Source organism: Gymnoscopelus braueri (genome assembly GCF_963280865.1).
Source record: "Gymnoscopelus braueri genome assembly, chromosome: 17".
Lineage (NCBI taxonomy): Eukaryota > Metazoa > Chordata > Actinopteri > Myctophiformes > Myctophidae > Gymnoscopelus > Gymnoscopelus braueri.
Window position 1 is genome coordinate 11,811,157 of NC_137617.1, and position 18,177 is coordinate 11,829,333.

An 18,177-nucleotide genomic window follows, 5' to 3' on the forward strand; every position below is an offset into this window, starting at 1 on the left:
TTACAGCGCTGCCAGGCAGACCAGGGCAGTATATGTAATACTTGGGCCTCCAAGCCAGCCTCCCACCTGCGAGGGTTCAGTCGGTACAGCGCCTGTCCTTGAGGTGTGCTTTGCCCGTTGGAAGTGCATTCGACCATGAACGCACAGCAGCCTATATTTACAGAGAGTAGCCTAAAGGAGCGATACGATAATGCTTTCTGAATCACCTCTGTCCTTCACCAGTCCTTTGGCTTGTGTGCATTGTCTCTGAGTTTGCGTCTATGCAGGTGGCATAGAGGTAAAACCCTCGCCCACCAAACCACCCACCCAGCCGCTGAGATGGAGGGTTCAATTCCCAGCAGTGGGGATATGTTTTCTCCCTGTGCTCCCTGTCAGACTGAATTAAATACATGCATTTCCTTTTGGGAAATGGAAAATGTAGACTGTCTGTCCCCTGTAACCTGTAACCCACTCACCAGGCTTATTGTAAACAATAGATTAAAAAAAAGGAAAAAAAAGAAAAAGAGTCTCTCCATCTCCACCTGGTTCTCTGCTTCCCAGATGGCTCCATGCAGCGCCCATGATGTCCCCCAGATAAAGTCCTCTCCACTCCTGCCAGTAGAGATGTACCGATACCATTTTTTCCTTCCCGATACCCGTAACTTGCGTATCGGTCGATACAGAGCACCGATCCGTTACCAGTGAGTAATTTAAAAAAGTCTAGGACAGTGGTTCTCAAAGTGGGGTCCAGGGACCATCTGGGTTCCTTGAGGGGGTCCCAAATGGAGCCTTACAGGTCTTTAACTCTGAGAGTTATGGGGGTCCTTGAAATTAAAAGGTTTGAGAACCACTGATCTAGGAATAAATCAAAATTCCATTAATAATTGTTAAAGTGCAGCTACAAGTTAGTAAGTTAGTGCTATATCGATGAATTGAATACATGAGAACAGCATTCCATACACAATGGAAACAAGCCCCCAGGACTTTTTTGTACCGGTTCCGGTAGGAGACACAGAGAGTCTCCTTTGTGTCTCCTACCGGAACCGATGCCTACCGGTCATCCAATTATTAGCTTAGGAATGCGACAAAAATATATATGAATTCAAGTCTCCATTGGGTGACTAATCGATGGAAAACAAGATTTTTTCTGGGTGAACTGTCCCTTTAATGTCTGACTGTACCACGTGCTGTTTACATTTCGGACTAATACAGTATTCAATCAATCTTGGTACTCACAGGCCCGGTTCTGTCCGTGTAGTCGGGTAGTATCCCAGTGCTTGGTGCAGTGTGTTCCGTCCCGTCAGCAGAATCTGGCCTGAAGTTGTCAAAGGGGTCCCCTCCCCCCACCGAGGAGGATGGACCGTGTGGACAGGGACCCCCATACAAGATTTGTGTCGTTAAAATGTCAAATTGTTTTCAAGATTCTTTTGAAAATAGCAGATCTACAAGATTGTAGATCGGCTATTTTCAAATAGCTGATGTATACGGAGCACCTTGGGTTCAGAGGCAGAAAGAAAGCTGCGGGATCTCTGCCCTCTCTTCAGCTGCTCGCCCCCTTTGACAGCAGGCTGTTGATAACAGTGCGAGGCCAGCCAACTGACAATAATACGCCTTACTGCACGGTTTCTCTCAAACGGGGTCTGGGACCACCACGGGTTGTAAATAATATATCGTAATGTATCAAAAATAGCAAAAGTGGCATATCTACAAGCGCAGATCTTCGAGCTTGTGGATCTGCTACTTTTGTGTGATGCTGTAGTATGATCAAGTAGGGCGTTAATTTACAAAAAAAAACACAAGTTAGAATATGGAGATAAGAGGTTTCTGCCCGACAGCAACGATATAAAATGTACAAATTTCACCTATAATGTCATGCCCAAAATCGGGATGCCAGGTTGAAAATTGTTAAAATATATATTTTTGGCTGGTATAGAATTTGCCTCTATATTGGGAAACGAGTGTGCACATAGTACTGATAAATAGTAAATTAAAAAAATCATAACTTTTTGTATAATTGTATTATTGTATATAGAGTACTGTATATTGCGATAATTATGTGCGGCTGTCACAAAATCCCAAGGCAGGCAAACCTGGGCTTGTCTCATCACAGTGTGTCTCGACACTGGTGTACAACTGTACAACAGCATGTTCAGTGACTGGCCGTTTAACAATTCAGAACACAAAGTGTTTCAATAAAACATCTCATAAAGTACAGACAGACTACGGGGAAAAGCAAAAGCTCTCTTGTATAATTTGTTCAGAGGAGGGATGCCGTTCAGACACATTACAGGTGAAAGGCTTTCCATCCAGTTGGAAAACTCACAGCTTTTTTTGTAAGAGAAAATGGTTCCATCGTCTCTGCTTCAGAGAAAGCTTTTTTTTTTCTTCCAAAACAGAAATGGAAACTTCTTCAGACAAAGTGTCCTCAAGAAAATTCGATTTTGCCGTGAAAGTCCAGAGACCTCTCCGAGCATGAGGGATAGCAGCCAGATGACTGTGATAGATATATTAATAAGACATTCCACCAGGCAGCAGAGCAAAATTAGTTTTATTTCGGCATCACACATACAGCATAAAGGCTCATTTTTAAACTTTTAGTCACCTTGTGAACTGTGACATCCATCCGACTTGAGTCAACACTTCTTTCTGTTCAAAATGTCATTTTCTTCCGTCAGGTATTTGTCGGGTGGTGCGACAAAGTTTGATCTAGCTTCAGGGCCTGATTTATACTGAATTGCTGCATCGAAAAAAGCAGATCTTAAAAAGCCTGTGAGCTTGAAAGGTCTGCTATTTCCGATGTGCAACCGAGCATAAATCAAGCTAGACAGTCACTCTTTCTCCTTCTGTGACTGCACGTCTCCACGTAGCCTATAGCCATTTTATCAGAACAATGTTAATTTCACAACACGTCAGTATTAATGTGGTGAGCGATTACTCAATTCTCCATCTTAAAAGCACTTGTGGTTTTAGAAAAATTAAGTGTCGTCGTGGCCCATTATTATTAGTATTTGTATTCTTTTTTTTTTTTTTTTTATCTCTCCGGGCTAGAAACCTTTCAAATGTCATTAAATAAAGTGGAACAATAATATAATTTTCCCTGACATTTAGGCTACAGATAAACTCCGAACACGTCGTGTGCTTCTTGTTGTGCTTCTTGTTGTGTTTAATTCTGTTAAAGCTGCAATCCGGATACGCACTCAGTCACTACACCAGTGGTTCTCAAAGTGGGGTCCGGGGACCCCCAGGGGTCCTTGAGGGGGTACCACGGGGTCGCCAGCAAAATGTGTTAACACCTCACAATAATTTTAACCATATTTTATACTTTGGCTATTCAAAAATAGCAGATACACAAGCTCATAGAGCGTCACTTCGTGCCGTGCTATGATCTTGTAGATCTGCTATTTTAGAAAAAAAACGTACGGATTGCAGCTTTAAACGCTGAAGAGAACGGCATTTCAGGATAGGAAACAACATAATAGAGGTCAACTGCTTCCTTTTGAACCAGACATTTTGTGCTCCAATAATATTCTCTCTCCCCCCCCCTTCTCCATTCCTTTCCATCCACGTTCGGTTTGTTCTCCGTCATTCGTTTTCATCAGCTTAGCAAGCCCATTCGTGTCCGTGGTCACTTCATCCATTAAAGTCACGTTAATGGGCTTCGAAGGAAATATTTCCTAAACAGTGGCTTTGCCCCAGTTAAAACGGGGCCACGAAAATAACAAAAAATACAAAATAAAAAACAGTAATGAAAGCAAAACGTCAATGACGAACAAACAATTCCCCCAAAGAACTCCATAGCATAGCATTCTCTGTTGTTTTTAATCACATTGTCCTTTTCGTTTTCTTTTTCTATTTTTTTGCAGTGCAAAGATTCGACAGGACTCAACCAAATAAATAGAATGTAGTATTGTACACAATGTCTCTGCACCCTTCCCATCTGGGTCACTGGCTTCGCTCTGCCCCCCCCCTACTACTACTACTACATGAGCACACAGCTTTTGGCGCGGTCCTTTCGGATGACGGGCGGGTGCTCGAGTATCTCAGTCCGGGGCGGCTGCTGCGAGACGCGCTTGAGGCCGCGCCGCGAGCCGGTGCGCTTGAGCGGCGGCCGGTTGACGCGGGAGGCCAGGGTGGTGACGTGGAACACGTCGCGGACGCTGTTCTCGGAGTACTTGGAGGTGCACTCGGCGTACGCCACCGCTCCGATCTGCCGCGCCAAGTTGGTGCCCTATAAAGATGGGACAGAGAAAGAGGGAAGTTAGCGATCTACCGAAAGATCACATACGGTACAGTATATCGTTCCCTGTCGGGAATAAACCGCCTATCTCCATATTTTTACTTTGTGTTTTTTCATTTTGATCATATTACAGCGTCACACCAAAGTATCAAAAGTAGCAGATCTGCAAGCTCGAAACGCGGCGCGAAGCGGATCTGCTGCTTTTGCTATTTTTGAATTTGAATCCTGAAAAGTAACAGTTTTGGACATTATGAGGTTGCCACCCGACCAGTGACGATATACAGTGTGAAATGTCATAATCCATTAAGTAAGTAAAGTAGCCTTCCCGAGCCATGTGGAGTGTGGACCATAGGCCAGGAGCACATCTCTATTTACTGTACCATGATGTACAAGCACACCCCCTGGACATGACGCTAGTATGCCACATGATGTACAGTACATTACACTCCCTGGACATGACGCTTGTATCTCGCAGGGACCCCCAATTCGACCCTGTGATGCTGAGTGCAAAGCAGGGAGCGGTAGGGTACCATTTGTATAGTCTTTGGCATGACTCGGCCAGGGATTGAACCCCAACTGCCCTCTCTCAGGGCAGACATTTTAACCACAAGGCTACCGAGTTGGTCTGTATATCAAGTACACATATCTGCATCAAATGAATCAGAAATGCCATAAAATAAGATTGATAACTGTACTATTCTCTTAGTCCACTAGGTAATGAATAATGTCCACGTCCTTTGATGTAAGAGACACAATTGCTAGCTGGTGCAAAAAATAATTAAAGCAGAGCTCGCCTGCACGCCTATAAAATATTCACAGGCCTTTCTCTGCAAACTGGTGTGGAAAATATGAAATATTCCGTTCATTGAGGTCGGCTGAACTTCAGCACGGCGGGGCGCTATCGGCTTCCTCTCCCTTTCATCAGCGACGTCGACGAGGTCTAATTGGGATTGTGTTGTAATGAGAGAGGCGAAGCCGACCAAGATGCGAGCCCTACAAATATAGCATTCTGAATCGTTGTTCTTTTTCAGTTACTGAGCCGGGTTACACAGGCTGCACAATCCTCTGCGTTCATTTATCCTTTTGTAAAACTCTGAGAGTGTACAAATGTGACCACATTTGTACACTCTCATGCTGCGTTCACACAGGCAGCTACAAACGACACAAAGCTACAAAGCAGTCGCCGTTTAATTGTTGCGCAACGAGCTCGTTGGCGTCATCAAGTGTGCGTCAGACAAGCAAGAAAAATATAAAGGAAAATAAAGCCACCAGCTTGAATGGGTTCCCATTCAATCCGGGAACACATCTACAAATGTCTTCTAAAACAGGTTTCTGAAAAACGTATGTTGCTATATCAGTGGTGCTCAAACATCTTCATGTCTAGGACCCCCAAAATTATATGTATTTGGCCGCCGACCCCCATATCAAAATATTTGGTTCCAGGGACCCCCAGAAGCAAATGTTCACTTTAAAAACATATATATTCAAAAGATTTGCAAAAAAAAATCACGATTAAAAATAAAATAGCAGATCTACAAGCTCATAGCGCGGCACTCTGTGCACAATGTACACACCTGCATTTGATGCTAAGGTCCTAAATATCATGTAGCCTACAGTACATATCTTTTACATACGATATCTGTATATAATGCATATCGTCGGGTGGAAACCTTGTATGTCCAAAACTGTTACATTTCAGTATTCAAATAAAGAAAATAGCAAAAGTGGCAGATCTACAAGCTCTGATGCTTTTGTGTGACGCTGCAGTATGATCAAGTAATTTGAATATGGAGATAAGAGGTTTCTGCCCGACAGCAATGATATGTAATATATTTTTTATCTGTTCTTTTTAACCAATTTTTAACCAACCTCTTTCCCTTTGCTCTCCACTCTACCTCTATCCTCTCTCTTCTCACGGAATACAACACAATGATGGAGTGCACATGGAAAATAGAATTTCACCCACTGTTTTACACCTGTATGGGTACGGTCACACCGAACTTTGATTCTGCTTATGCGGCAGATTCTGCCAATGCTTTTCAATGTTAACGGAGTGGTTTGTTGCCATTCACGGATTTCCCCCCCAAAGAAACGCTCCCGTTCCCATTGAAAAGCATTGGCAGAATCTGCCACATAGGCAGAATCAAAGTTCGGTGGTTCTCAAACTTTTTCATGCCAAGGACCCCCAAATTGATGTATTTGCCCACGGAAAAAAGCACATCTGCTTTTTTTTATAGCAGATGTGCAAGCTTGTAGATCTGCAGATTCAGATTATTAATACAAATTATTTTATACTTTATCTATTCAAAAATAGCCGATCTACAAGGTCACAACGCGTCGCACTGTGAGCTTGTAGATCTGCTATAAAAAAAAAAAAATTGTCAAATGTAGAAAAATCAGACTACTTTTTACTTTGGTACTTTAAGTATGTTTTAATGCCAACACTTTTTTTTATGCCAACTGTACTTTTTACTCAAGTCAAATTATGAATAAAGGCCTTTTAATTGTATTTTTATATGGTGGTATTGCCACTTTTACTGAGGTAAAAGAAAAATCTATACTTTTTCAGTACTTCTTCTTCCACAACTGATTATAATGGGGATAGGTGTTTGTATGAGGCTCACAAGAGGTCAGTGCACACTTTTTTCTTTATTCTCTCTGCACTGTCACGGTGCGCTGTGCACTTAGCAACAAAGACGATGCTGATTGGTGGAGAGACATTATAGAGCACTGCTGATTGGGGGCTTGTGTAGAGAACCTACTGTAAGTATATATACTTATATGGGAATCAAAGGAAAATCAGCCACTGTTCAGGGAATGTACTCCACATCCATGGTTCCCAAACAGTGGGTCGGGACCCATTTGTTGGTCACCCATTTGTATGGGTCGCGAGTAAATAACCCTTTTTTTGTATCCGTTTCCTATATAAAAAAATATATATATATTATTATTTCAAAAGATAAATAAAATAAAAAAACTTTTAAGTAGTAATGAAAGTAGCAGAGCTCCAAGTTCACAACACGTCACGATAGATGGGCTATTTTCACTAGTTTGGGTCCCATAGAAACACCAAATGTCTATTTTGGGTCTCGAGCTAAAACGTTTGGGAACCACTGCTCCCACATGACCGACACCCACCTTCAGAAATGTTCAGAAACACAAAACCATGTTTCAGGTCAGAATAAACCGCCGTCTTCAACGTCTACCTCACCACCTTGCACTCCTCATTCCTTGTATCACATACCTTTGTTTTGATACATGCTAGTTATACTATGCAGTTGTATGTTGGTTACTTGTGCGCATATGTTGTGTATGTTTAGTTAGACATTCTGTTTGCTTGACCACACACACATATAAAACATGTACTTACTGTACTGTAGACAGTGGTGGAAAAAGTACTGAATGATTTTACTTAAGTAAAAGTATCAATATCACAATGTAGAAGTACTCTGTTACAAGTAAAAGGCCTGTGTTCAAAATGTTGCGACGCGTTGTGTGCTTGTAAATCGGCTATTTTCAAATAGCCTAGGTATAGAACAGGGCTAAACTGGTTAATGTGTGTTTTATAATATAATCATTTATTTCTGCAAAGTAACTAGTAACTCAAGTTTTCAAATAATTGTAGTGGGGTAAAAGTATAATATTTGCCTCTGAGATGTAGTGGAGTAGAAGTAAAAGTATTGAAAATGGTAAATACTCCAGTAAAGTCAAAATTCCTCAAAAGTGCACTTAAGTACAGTACTTGAGTAAATGTACTTAGTTACTTTACACCATTGACTGTAGATAGCATCTTGTTTAGACAGATTCTAGATGTTTACCTGGTGTCCTAGTTGTAAATTAATGACTGTACTGTTATTCATCTCTTTCAGAGTTCACAATTCAAGTGTGGTGTGCCGCGTGAGTTGCAGAAAAGCAAAACACTTTAATTACCTTAATTGTTGCTATTGCACAGCAACAACGGTCAACAGAGCACCGTTTCTGAAGCACCTGAAACTGTAGCACCCCAGTGGAACCCATGAGAGCACCCAAAAGCCTTTTAAAATGCACCCAGAGGCCCATCACAAGCACCCAGTGACCAAGGCCCTTGAACATCACTCATTGGTCCATCAAGAGCGCCCAGCACAGAGAGGCCATCTGTCCAGCCAGAGGTCTGCCACATGGAGGCAGCCCTCCCTTTCCACCAAAGCCATTTTGTATTGAACCTCCAGATAAACACTGCAGCTGCTTAAATTAACCCATTCAATCCGGGAAAGCATCTGTGTCATTTTCGATTTTAACGCTATATATATATATATATATATAGCACATTGGTTGGCTATTCAAAAATAGTCACTTCGTGCCGCGCTATGAGCTTGTAGATCTGCTATTATTTTTTAAATCGAGAAAATGTGTGCAAATCTTTAAATATATATATTTTTAAAGCGAACATTTTTAACTCAAATCTTTGCTTCTGGAGGTCCCTGGAACAAAATATTTTGAGATGGGGATCAGCGGCCAAATTAATACATATAATTTTGGGGGTCCTTCCGTTTCAGAAAACTGATTTAGAAGACATGTTTAGAATCGGCCTCCGGTCTTTATGGGTTAATATCATTTCTTTGGTGGAGGGTGATTACATTTGAATTAAATGGGAAAGTTATTTTGAAAATGTTATTCTCAACGTAGAAAGACAACATGCTAGTAAACAAACTGCAATCAACACAGGCCTACTGTGTAGGTATATTTAGAAGAAGCTATTCTCTAACTTTCCATATCAGAGATAATTTGATGGCGTGCTGTCAAGAAGCTTTGGGGCTCTTTATCTTTAACAGCCATCTGAACAGCCGTCTGTTCATTCACACGAGGAAAGTAAATAGCATTATAATTCAGGATAGAACTCTGTACGTACTGTATTATGCTCCATTAAATGATACTAAGTTATAGCATTCATCAAACTTAACAGATTACCCATATTTCACGAAATAAGTCACCATTAAGCCTCTTCAAACTTATATTGTCAATTTCACTGTCTGGGCTGGGTTATTGTTACTGCACAGTAAACCCATTCACCAGTAGAGGGGGGTATATGAACTCAAATCAAGCTCCGCCCCGAACTGCATATACTGCAGTCAGGGGTACTTGGGCTGATTTGTGTTCCCAGTCGGCCCCTGCACAAACATACAGTATCTGACCGGCCCCTGCACAAACATACAGTATCTGACACTAGCAATTAACAATCCCTCCCCCCCGTTGCCCAGTGCCTTTTCTCTCTCTCTCACACACACACACACACACACACACACACACACACACACACACACACACACACACACACACACACACACACACACACACACACACACACACACACACACACACACACACACACACACACACACACAGTCGTCACACGCAGCACACAGGCACAGCGATGGAAGAGCCTGCCTCCTGGCGGAGATCTGCGCTCCCCTGAGCACATCGTTCTAGATAGATTGTTTACACCATTAAAGTTGTTAGCATTGTTGTCTGGGAGCGCTGTAAGATACATACTGTAATTTGTTGCCCGCCAAGGACTGTTTTCCATATCGTTGCTGTCGGGCAGACACCTCCCATCTCCATATTCTAACTTTTTCTCATAAATTAACGCCCTACTTTGATCATACTACAGCGTCACACAAAAGCATCAGAAGTAGCAGATCCACAAGCTCGAAACGCGTCGCTTCGCGCCGCGTTTCGAGCTTGTGGATCTGCTACTTTTGATGCTTTTGATGTTTACTTTACTTTTGATGTTTCGAGCTTGTGGATCTGCTACTTTTGATGCTTTTGAATTTTAATCCTGAAAAGTAACAGTTTTGGACATACAAGGTTTCCGCCCGACAGAGACGATATGGAGGTAGAAATCTTATCAATACAGAAAATAGGCCATTAAAATTCATGTACGCAGCTGTTCACTGCTCAGAGATGCCAACAAAACAATTATTCCGCTTTACATTGTGCGGGTTCTGTCTCTCACCCCCAGTCCCTGGTCTTATTACAGAGACATTTATGCGCCGTGTGCTTTCATATTTGGGAGTTCAGGACCCTGAACTAACTTGTTTTCAGAAGTCATTTGCTGCAAGTTTTGCTTTATGCACAGAGGGCAATGAAATAAAATGCTCTCATTTATCAGGCGGTATACTTATCAAATATCCATGTAAACCATTAGTAGATCTAATGGAAATCACTGCAGCAGCAAATCAGTCTGAATCAAAAAATAAAGGGCCGTGGAATGGCATTTGTAGAGGAAATGCTATTAAGCCCTGAAAGCCCTTCACAGATCCTTAACGTCACCAAACCCACGCCTTGTTACTAACAGTACCTAACCTAACCTTAAAGGTTTCATGACGTTCAGTTTTACCACACACTAAAAGTCTTTGTCATGGTCCTTCAAACGTGTATAAAAAGTTTTAACAAAAAATTCCACTCCATTGATCCATGGCAGGTGTTTTTCTCTCACATTTCTAAAGCCTTTTCAACTGCAATGAAAAAAGAAATTTTTGCCTGCGGGTGTCGCTGTTGAGGGATTTTGCCTGTCAATCATCGCCCCCCCCCCCCCCCACTGAATTCATTAAATCAAACCAAACACAGGTCTAAACTTAACCCTACTATCAGTACCTAATCTTAACTAAACTGAATGAATTAAACCAAACCAAACACAGGTCTAAACTTAACCCTACTATCAGTACCTAAACCACACCACACCAAACCAAACAGAGGTATCTAACCAGCAGTAAGCTGCACTTTGGTTAATCAAATGACACAGAGGTTCAACAGCTGAATATCTGATACCAAAATAAACAAAACATTTGTCATACATGTTCCATATAATTTATCATAAATAAGATTCTTCAGTAATTTAGGTATATTATGCATTATTTCCATGCTGTGTGCCTTGTGTTACACAGGGGGGAAAGAGGTGCAATAAACCTCTTCCCTCTTTAATTTGGTCTGTATGTGTGTGTGTGTGTGTGTGTGTGTGTGTGTGTGTGTGTGTGTGTGTGAGAGACATTTGTTTCATTTTCACACAGGGATGTTTCCAAATTGCGACTGGTGCAAACTACAGGACAATTCTTCACAGTTTGCAGATTCTAGGAGGTTGCCATCTACTGTACAAGGTAATTAGTACTGAAATGAAGCGCTAAATTGCCCACCTGCTGCATACATATGTTTATACAGTATATGCCCAGTTGTTAAAATAACATAGCCTTTTTTTCCTACTTATATTGAGCCCAAATGACTGGCCATGGGCCATGGGGTCTAATTTTCAGAATTGCCCCTGTTGTCCAGTTTCCCCAGCAGCCCCAGCAGCCCCCATAGCAGAGCCCATATGCATATGGCTACTTGCTATACAATACAATACAATAGGTTTGCAACTATCGATTCATTTTTAGTTATTATTCTATCCAATACTTTTTCGATTAATCGAGAAGCGTGTTTTTTATTTAAAAAATGTATACGTATATCAAACAATTGATTAACCACTTCAGCATTATTGTGTACTCAAAAACAGTGAAAATAGCCGATCTACAAGTTCACGTGTTACGGAGCTCCGAGCTTATAGATCAGCTATTTTCGAAAATGTTTGAAATCGTTTTTTTTTTTACATTTTTGAAAACCTTGGCCTATAATGACATGCCCCAAAATGTGGACGGCAGGTTTAAAGTGGCATTGTCTTTGTTAGTGGTGCAGTGTTGCTCACCTGTTCGTGGGTGACCGGGATGAGTCGTAGCTTGGACAGCTCTCTCAGTACGTTGAGGTCGGTCCTCATGTCCAGCTTACAGCCCACCAGGACTATCTTGGCGTTGGGACAGAACTCCTGGGTTTCACCCTGCCACTGTCAGAGAACATGGCAACACAACATCAGTACACAAGACACACAACCATCTAAAGCACTGGTTTTCAACCCTTTTCATATCAAGGTCCATTATTTATTCGGCATTTGAGCCACGGACCACCGTTTGATGAGATACAGTATAGACTCTCAGAACCCAAAACTTTGAATATTTTATTATCGCGTATAAGATTTGTCCACAATTCCATGCTGTATTGATGTTGGTACCATAGGAGAGATAACAGGCAAACGTTGATCAAAATAACAATTCTTCCACGTTTTCTAATTGTGCAGACTTCTTGTAAATTAAGTAATGCTGATGTTTAACAATCATTTAACTCTTGAGAGAGTAAAATGAAACCAAATGGACCCGTAAAGGGTCCATTTGGTTTCATTTTACACTCTTAAGAGTTAAAGATCTATAAAGGGTCCATTTGGTTACCAACTCTCCATCATTTAGCTGGGGACCACCTGGAACCCCCTCAAGGACCACTGGTGGTCCCCGGACCACTGGTTGAGAACCACTGATCAAACTTTTTCATGTCATGTCAAAGGACTCCCAAATTGATATATTTTTGGCCGCGGAGCCCCATCTGAAAATGTTTTGTGCCAGGGACCCCCCGGTAAGAGAAGATTCCAAATATTTCAAGCATTTTCGATATTTTTCAAATATAAAAAAAAATAGCAGATCGCTGTCGGGCAGAAACCTCTCATCTCCATATGAGGTTTCCACCCGACAGAGACGATATCGTTGCCGTCGGGTGGAAACCTTGAATGTCCAAAACACTTACTCTTCAGGAAATAGAAAAAAAGTAACCTGAGTTCCAATGGATCAATTATTTACTCAAAAGCTCTTTTCATTGGCTCGTTTCATTTCATACTTTTCATTGGTTCAATAAAACCAACAGACAGACACACTTAACCACTTTTAAACATTTTTTAAATGTTTCAAAAATAGCTAAAATAACAGATCTACAAGCTCACAACGCTCAAGTTGTGAGCTTGTATAGCTTGCTATTTTTGCTACTTTGGCGCAACACTCTTGCACGACGAAGTAGGGCATTCACTTATGTAAAAAACATGAAAAGTTAAAATATGGAGAGAGATACAAGCTTTCTGCCCGACAGCACCGATATGTTTGACCATATTCTGTATAAGGCACAGTGATGTGTTTACCGGTGATGATGTAGTGTTTCATTAAACGCTCCTAAGGCAGAGCAGACAGCCTTTATGATGGGCCATAAACACCCAAACAAACCCCACTGTAATGTGCACGATATGTGCACACACTACAGTAAAATCTCTAGAGGTAATTTAACTCCCAACAGAGTACAAGTGGTCGGGTCCATTTGGTTCCACTTGTACACTCTTCTGAGTAAAATGACCGCTAAGGATCGTACAGTGCAGTAGAGCAGACCTTCAGCTCAAAAGAGGCCATCAAGGTAACTTTCTGAAGCGATGGCAAAAATATGTTTTCCATCTCCGTCCCATGAAGTTGATTTGGGGAAAAACGACATGATTACTATAGATTTCACAAAGCTGAGAGTATGTGAGCATGTCTGTCCTTATAGTTCCAATATCTCAAGAACCATTCAACCAATCCCCTTCACATTTGGCATGTGTATTGTTGACGCCCCAAGGGAGTGCAGTTTGGAGTGTGAAGTCGGTTCTCCAGAACCAATGCAAAGTCTGCAGAGAAAAATGAAAAGTGTCGGCCGTGAATGAAGGGTACTGCTGTACTACTCTGACAGCGGGTACGTACCTCAAAGTGGCAAACGGTGTACATTTTTGGTTTTACTAGTTTATAGTGGTCGTTTTTTTTCATTTTTTTTTACCACTTGCCAGAATTCCTATTCCGGTGGGAACATTTGCCGAAAATAGCCGATCTACAAGCTTGGCTATTTGGTGTAAAGGTGTAAATGACCACACCAAGTACAGTTGCAACTCCGTTTAATTAAGTATAGAGGGCTAGAAGTGGTTAAAACCGGACACCTGCCGCCGATCCGACCCGCACTCAAACCGACCTGAAAATAAGGTTGAAAAGTGCTCCTTTTTAACCATGCCCGGTCCGGGTTAACAAATAATATAGGGTTTAAAAGTGTAAAGCGTCTTTGGGTTCTTAACAAATCGCTATATAAATTTGAGATATTATTATTATTATTGGGCTGCCCTAGTGTAGCGGTTAGAGCGCACGCCTTTGGTCGTGGGTTTGAACCCTGCCTGGGGTCGACGTCAGCAAAGGCACGCGGTCGCAACAGGTTCCTAACGCCAAATCAAATGGGTTCAGATCTGAGCCAAGGCTCCTGAGCAGGCGCGTCTAAAGCCTGTCCTGGACGGGAGTCTCCAGACGTAAAAACTGATGATGATGATGATTATTTTTATTATCATTATTATTATTAAGCAGTTATGGTAGCAGTATCTTCCACAGCTTGCATTGTAAATACCCCAAAGCAACAGTAGGAAAACATTATTCAAACACTTTCCCTGTCAGATAAAAATCAATGAGACAAGAGTGATGGGTTTGTTTTAAATAGTCTCATCTTTCTACAGTTGTTGTTATGACAGTCCCTAACGGGACCCGACACACTATCACATTAAATTTGATAGATGCGACACACAGTAACTCAATTATTCCGACTTGCTAGCGACAAAAGTCCAATCAAGGAGAACGAAAATGAGCGACAACGATTGAGTGATGCATTAAAACAAAGTGGGGTCTGCCGTCCCCCAGGTGTCCTTGGGGTTCAACAGGGGTTCCCAACAAACCTTTGGTTCCATTTGCACACTCTCAGAGTTACGGGGGGTCTGTGGCCTAATCACGTTTGAGGACCACTGCATTATAAAACATAAAGTGAGATGTCAAAAGCGTCACACACACACAATCACGTCTCCCAGTTGCCCTGGTGACGAAGGTAAATCGGTATTCACCTTCTGAGGAGCAAAAGAAACCAGGCCTCCCTTTGATTGCGCGTCAAACGTCATAATTTTGGTGAGAATGGTCATTGGCCACTCCTTTCAACATGGAGACATTTCTGTTGTCGGGCGCCATCGCTCTCAGCAATGACAAAAACCCCCCCTCCTCAAGTCTCTCCTCTGGTGGCCCACGGTGTCAGATCTTCGGATGGGGTGGGGGGGTCCACTTGAGAGACTAACTTGAACTTTGACCCCGAGTGAGATGCCTGGATAACAGTGATGAATGCGTGCCTCTGAGAATGGATGCCAGGGATGCCAGCGCCACATTTGTGGGTCACTCGACTCAACGCACACAATGCAAAGCCCCCCCCCCCCCCCCCCCGACACCCACCCCCCCCCCCCAGGCAGGCTCAAAGCCACTCACAATACAGCGTTCACATGGGATGAATTCACAACTCAGATTTGGGACCATTTACCCACTTAAACCCTCTAGTCTTAGTAAAAAGAATTGCAGATCTACAAGCAATGCGTTACGTAGTCGCGACGCATTGTGAGCTTGTAGATCTGCTATTTTTCGGTGAACGTCCCCCCCCAGAATAGGCATGCTCATGCTGGGGTTCGAGTTGTTAAGTGCTATATCGTAAGATGAGTTGCGGGTACAGCATATCTACAAGCTCACAGCGCTCCGTGATGCGACACGTTGTGAGCTTGTATATCTGCCATTTTTGCTGTAAATTGTCATTTAAAAAAAACATTTTGGAAAATCTTTTGTCATTTTTAGCCTATAATATTAAACATGCCCAAAATAGGGACTCCAGGTTTAAAGTGGTTAATGACCTTAACTTCTAAAAGAACATGTACATACCTGTATAGTATGTTAATGTTCTAAACATCATATACCTGCCATCACATTCGCTGTATATAGTATATATTTATTTGTTTATTTAGCCTGTTTCTATCCCGCATTTCTCTCTCTTTTCTCTTCTACTCTCTCTCAACCTCTATCCTCTCTCTTCTCACAGAATACCACAAATGATATAACAAAGAAAAAAATATTTCACCCACTTCTTACACCTATAAACCTGTGATATGATAATAAAGATGATTCTAATTATCATTCTACGCCTGTAAGGGTAATACTACAAGTGTAATGTCTACTAATTAGTTAGTTATGTTTGCCTTTCATGATACGCAAACATCTATTTATATTTGCTAGCATCTGTTTTCATATGCTATGACCTGTGAACTAGATTCTTTTCCTCAACATCTGTTAAGCTATACCCCCCCCCCCCCCCCACACCCACCCACCCACCCATTCACAACAAATAACTCCACAGCACTTCACTTTGCACTTTCTTCACTTCACAGTCTGATCTTTCCTTTAAAATGTGTCATGTGAGACTCTCTGAGCGTCTCTTTTATCTGCTAATCCGCCACCCACAATGTCAGCCTAGGGCTGGCCAATTAACCAAAAAATATCAGTTATTTAGAACCAATAACAGACTTAATCTTGCTCACGTAGGTTAATCGAATAATCAAGAAGCAGGTTTTCTTTATTTCTTATACAGTATATCAACAAATTGACGCAAAACAAAATGTTATAATCAATTTAATTGATACAGTGACAATTTAACACTCTATCAAGTGGGTTATGTGTATAATGGTATAGCATACAAATATAGAGAAAATAAGCAGCTGAGCTTGTAGATCTGCTATTTTCAGTATACAAAAAAGAAAGAATCATTCATTAATCATAATCAAGGCAAAAGTTAGAAATAATGGTGACATATCGCCCAGGCCTATGCCCTTCGCTCTGGGCTGTTACCTGTACCCAGCCCAGCCTTTTACCCTCAAACCAATCATCTCCATTTCAAAGCCGTCAAGCCATCGTCACGCTCCAACTTTCTGTCACTTTTGGGCATGTGATTATTTTCAAAGATTAAAAGAAATAATAATAATCCAAGAAACAATTCAACATTTTCAAAAATAGCTCACTCTTAGAAAACTCACTTTCTTTAAGAAATCCACAAAACAAGTGCTGTATAGTAGACTACATAAACATATTCAGAATAGAGTCTGAACTCTGAACCACTGTACCTGCTGCTGCCATATTCTGAAGATCTACAATTTAGGCATTTGGCAGACGCTCTTTATCCAGAGCGACTTACAGAAAGCAAGGTAAACACATACATCAAATGCACTGTAGTGCCTCAGTAGTCTAGGATCATATAGTAAACCAAGAACCTATACTATAGCATCATCTACGTCTATGGTACTGCTCCCACTAGCACGGATCCTCTCCTCATGTAAACACAGCTTGGCATAACGGCCACTTGTAGATCTGCCATTTCAATTATTTGTCCTACTGCAAATTTTAGGACATCATTTTGTTAACTTCCTCACTAGCTTCATGGTGGTATCCCACCCTTCTCTTTATCTCTGTCCATTGATTGATTTATTACTTTATTAACAGTTTACCCGTGGGCACAACACCAGAGACCAACGCCATCGGTCTCTCTCACCCTCCTTCCCTCTCTCTGTCTCAAACTCTGTCTGTCTGTCTCTCTCTCTCATGGAGGTATTGGGTTTCTCATGAATGGAGGAGCAGTGTGTTATGAAAGCAGTAATGTGTGGCAGAGCCATCGTTGCACCCTGGCCTCAGGGTACTGCCTAAGATCCTTTACCTGTACCTACTGGAGCCTCCACTGTCACTGTTATGATGGTAGCCAGGGGCTGCGCACGCGCGCACACACACACACACACACACACCACACACCACACACACACACACACACGCACAGGTTTGTACTATACTTGTGTAATCGTAAGCCTAAAGCAGAAAAATAGCAGATCTACAAGCTTATAGACCTGCTATTTTTTCAGTGCATGACACTGGAATGCAACTAAATAAAAATCATGTGTAACTCTAATTCCAATATTTCTCCAATTCTACTACACTTTTGGTACGCGCACACACAGTATTGCATAATAATGTACTTGTCAATAACTATCCCAAATCGAAGAACTCCTCTCCATTCTTTAGACTATTAAACGCTCAGCATTGTGTTTTCCGTCTCAATCGAGCCGTCGTTAAATGCCGAAGCTCCGTTTCCCTCCCTGTCGACTGCATGGTCGATGATGAGTACTGACTTGAAGGACTTGGACTGAGCTCACAGACGCAGACAATGAAGCGCTCTTC

General features: G+C 41.8%; 1 protein-coding gene across 1 annotated transcript in view; it reads right to left on the bottom strand.

The window, feature by feature from the left end:
- Window positions 1–2,511: 2,511 nt before the first annotated feature.
- Window positions 2,512–18,177, bottom strand: part of LOC308105380 (rho-related GTP-binding protein RhoN-like) — a 60,297-nt gene continuing 44,631 nt past the window's right edge. The window contains exons 4-5 of the mRNA XM_080456062.1: window positions 11,934–12,068; window positions 2,512–4,207 (exon numbers count right to left, since the gene is read on the bottom strand). Of these exons, the coding sequence (XP_080312188.1) occupies window positions 3,959–4,207; window positions 11,934–12,068 (384 nt within the window). The 3' untranslated portion in view covers window positions 2,512–3,958. The remainder of the gene's footprint in view (window positions 4,208–11,933; window positions 12,069–18,177) is intronic.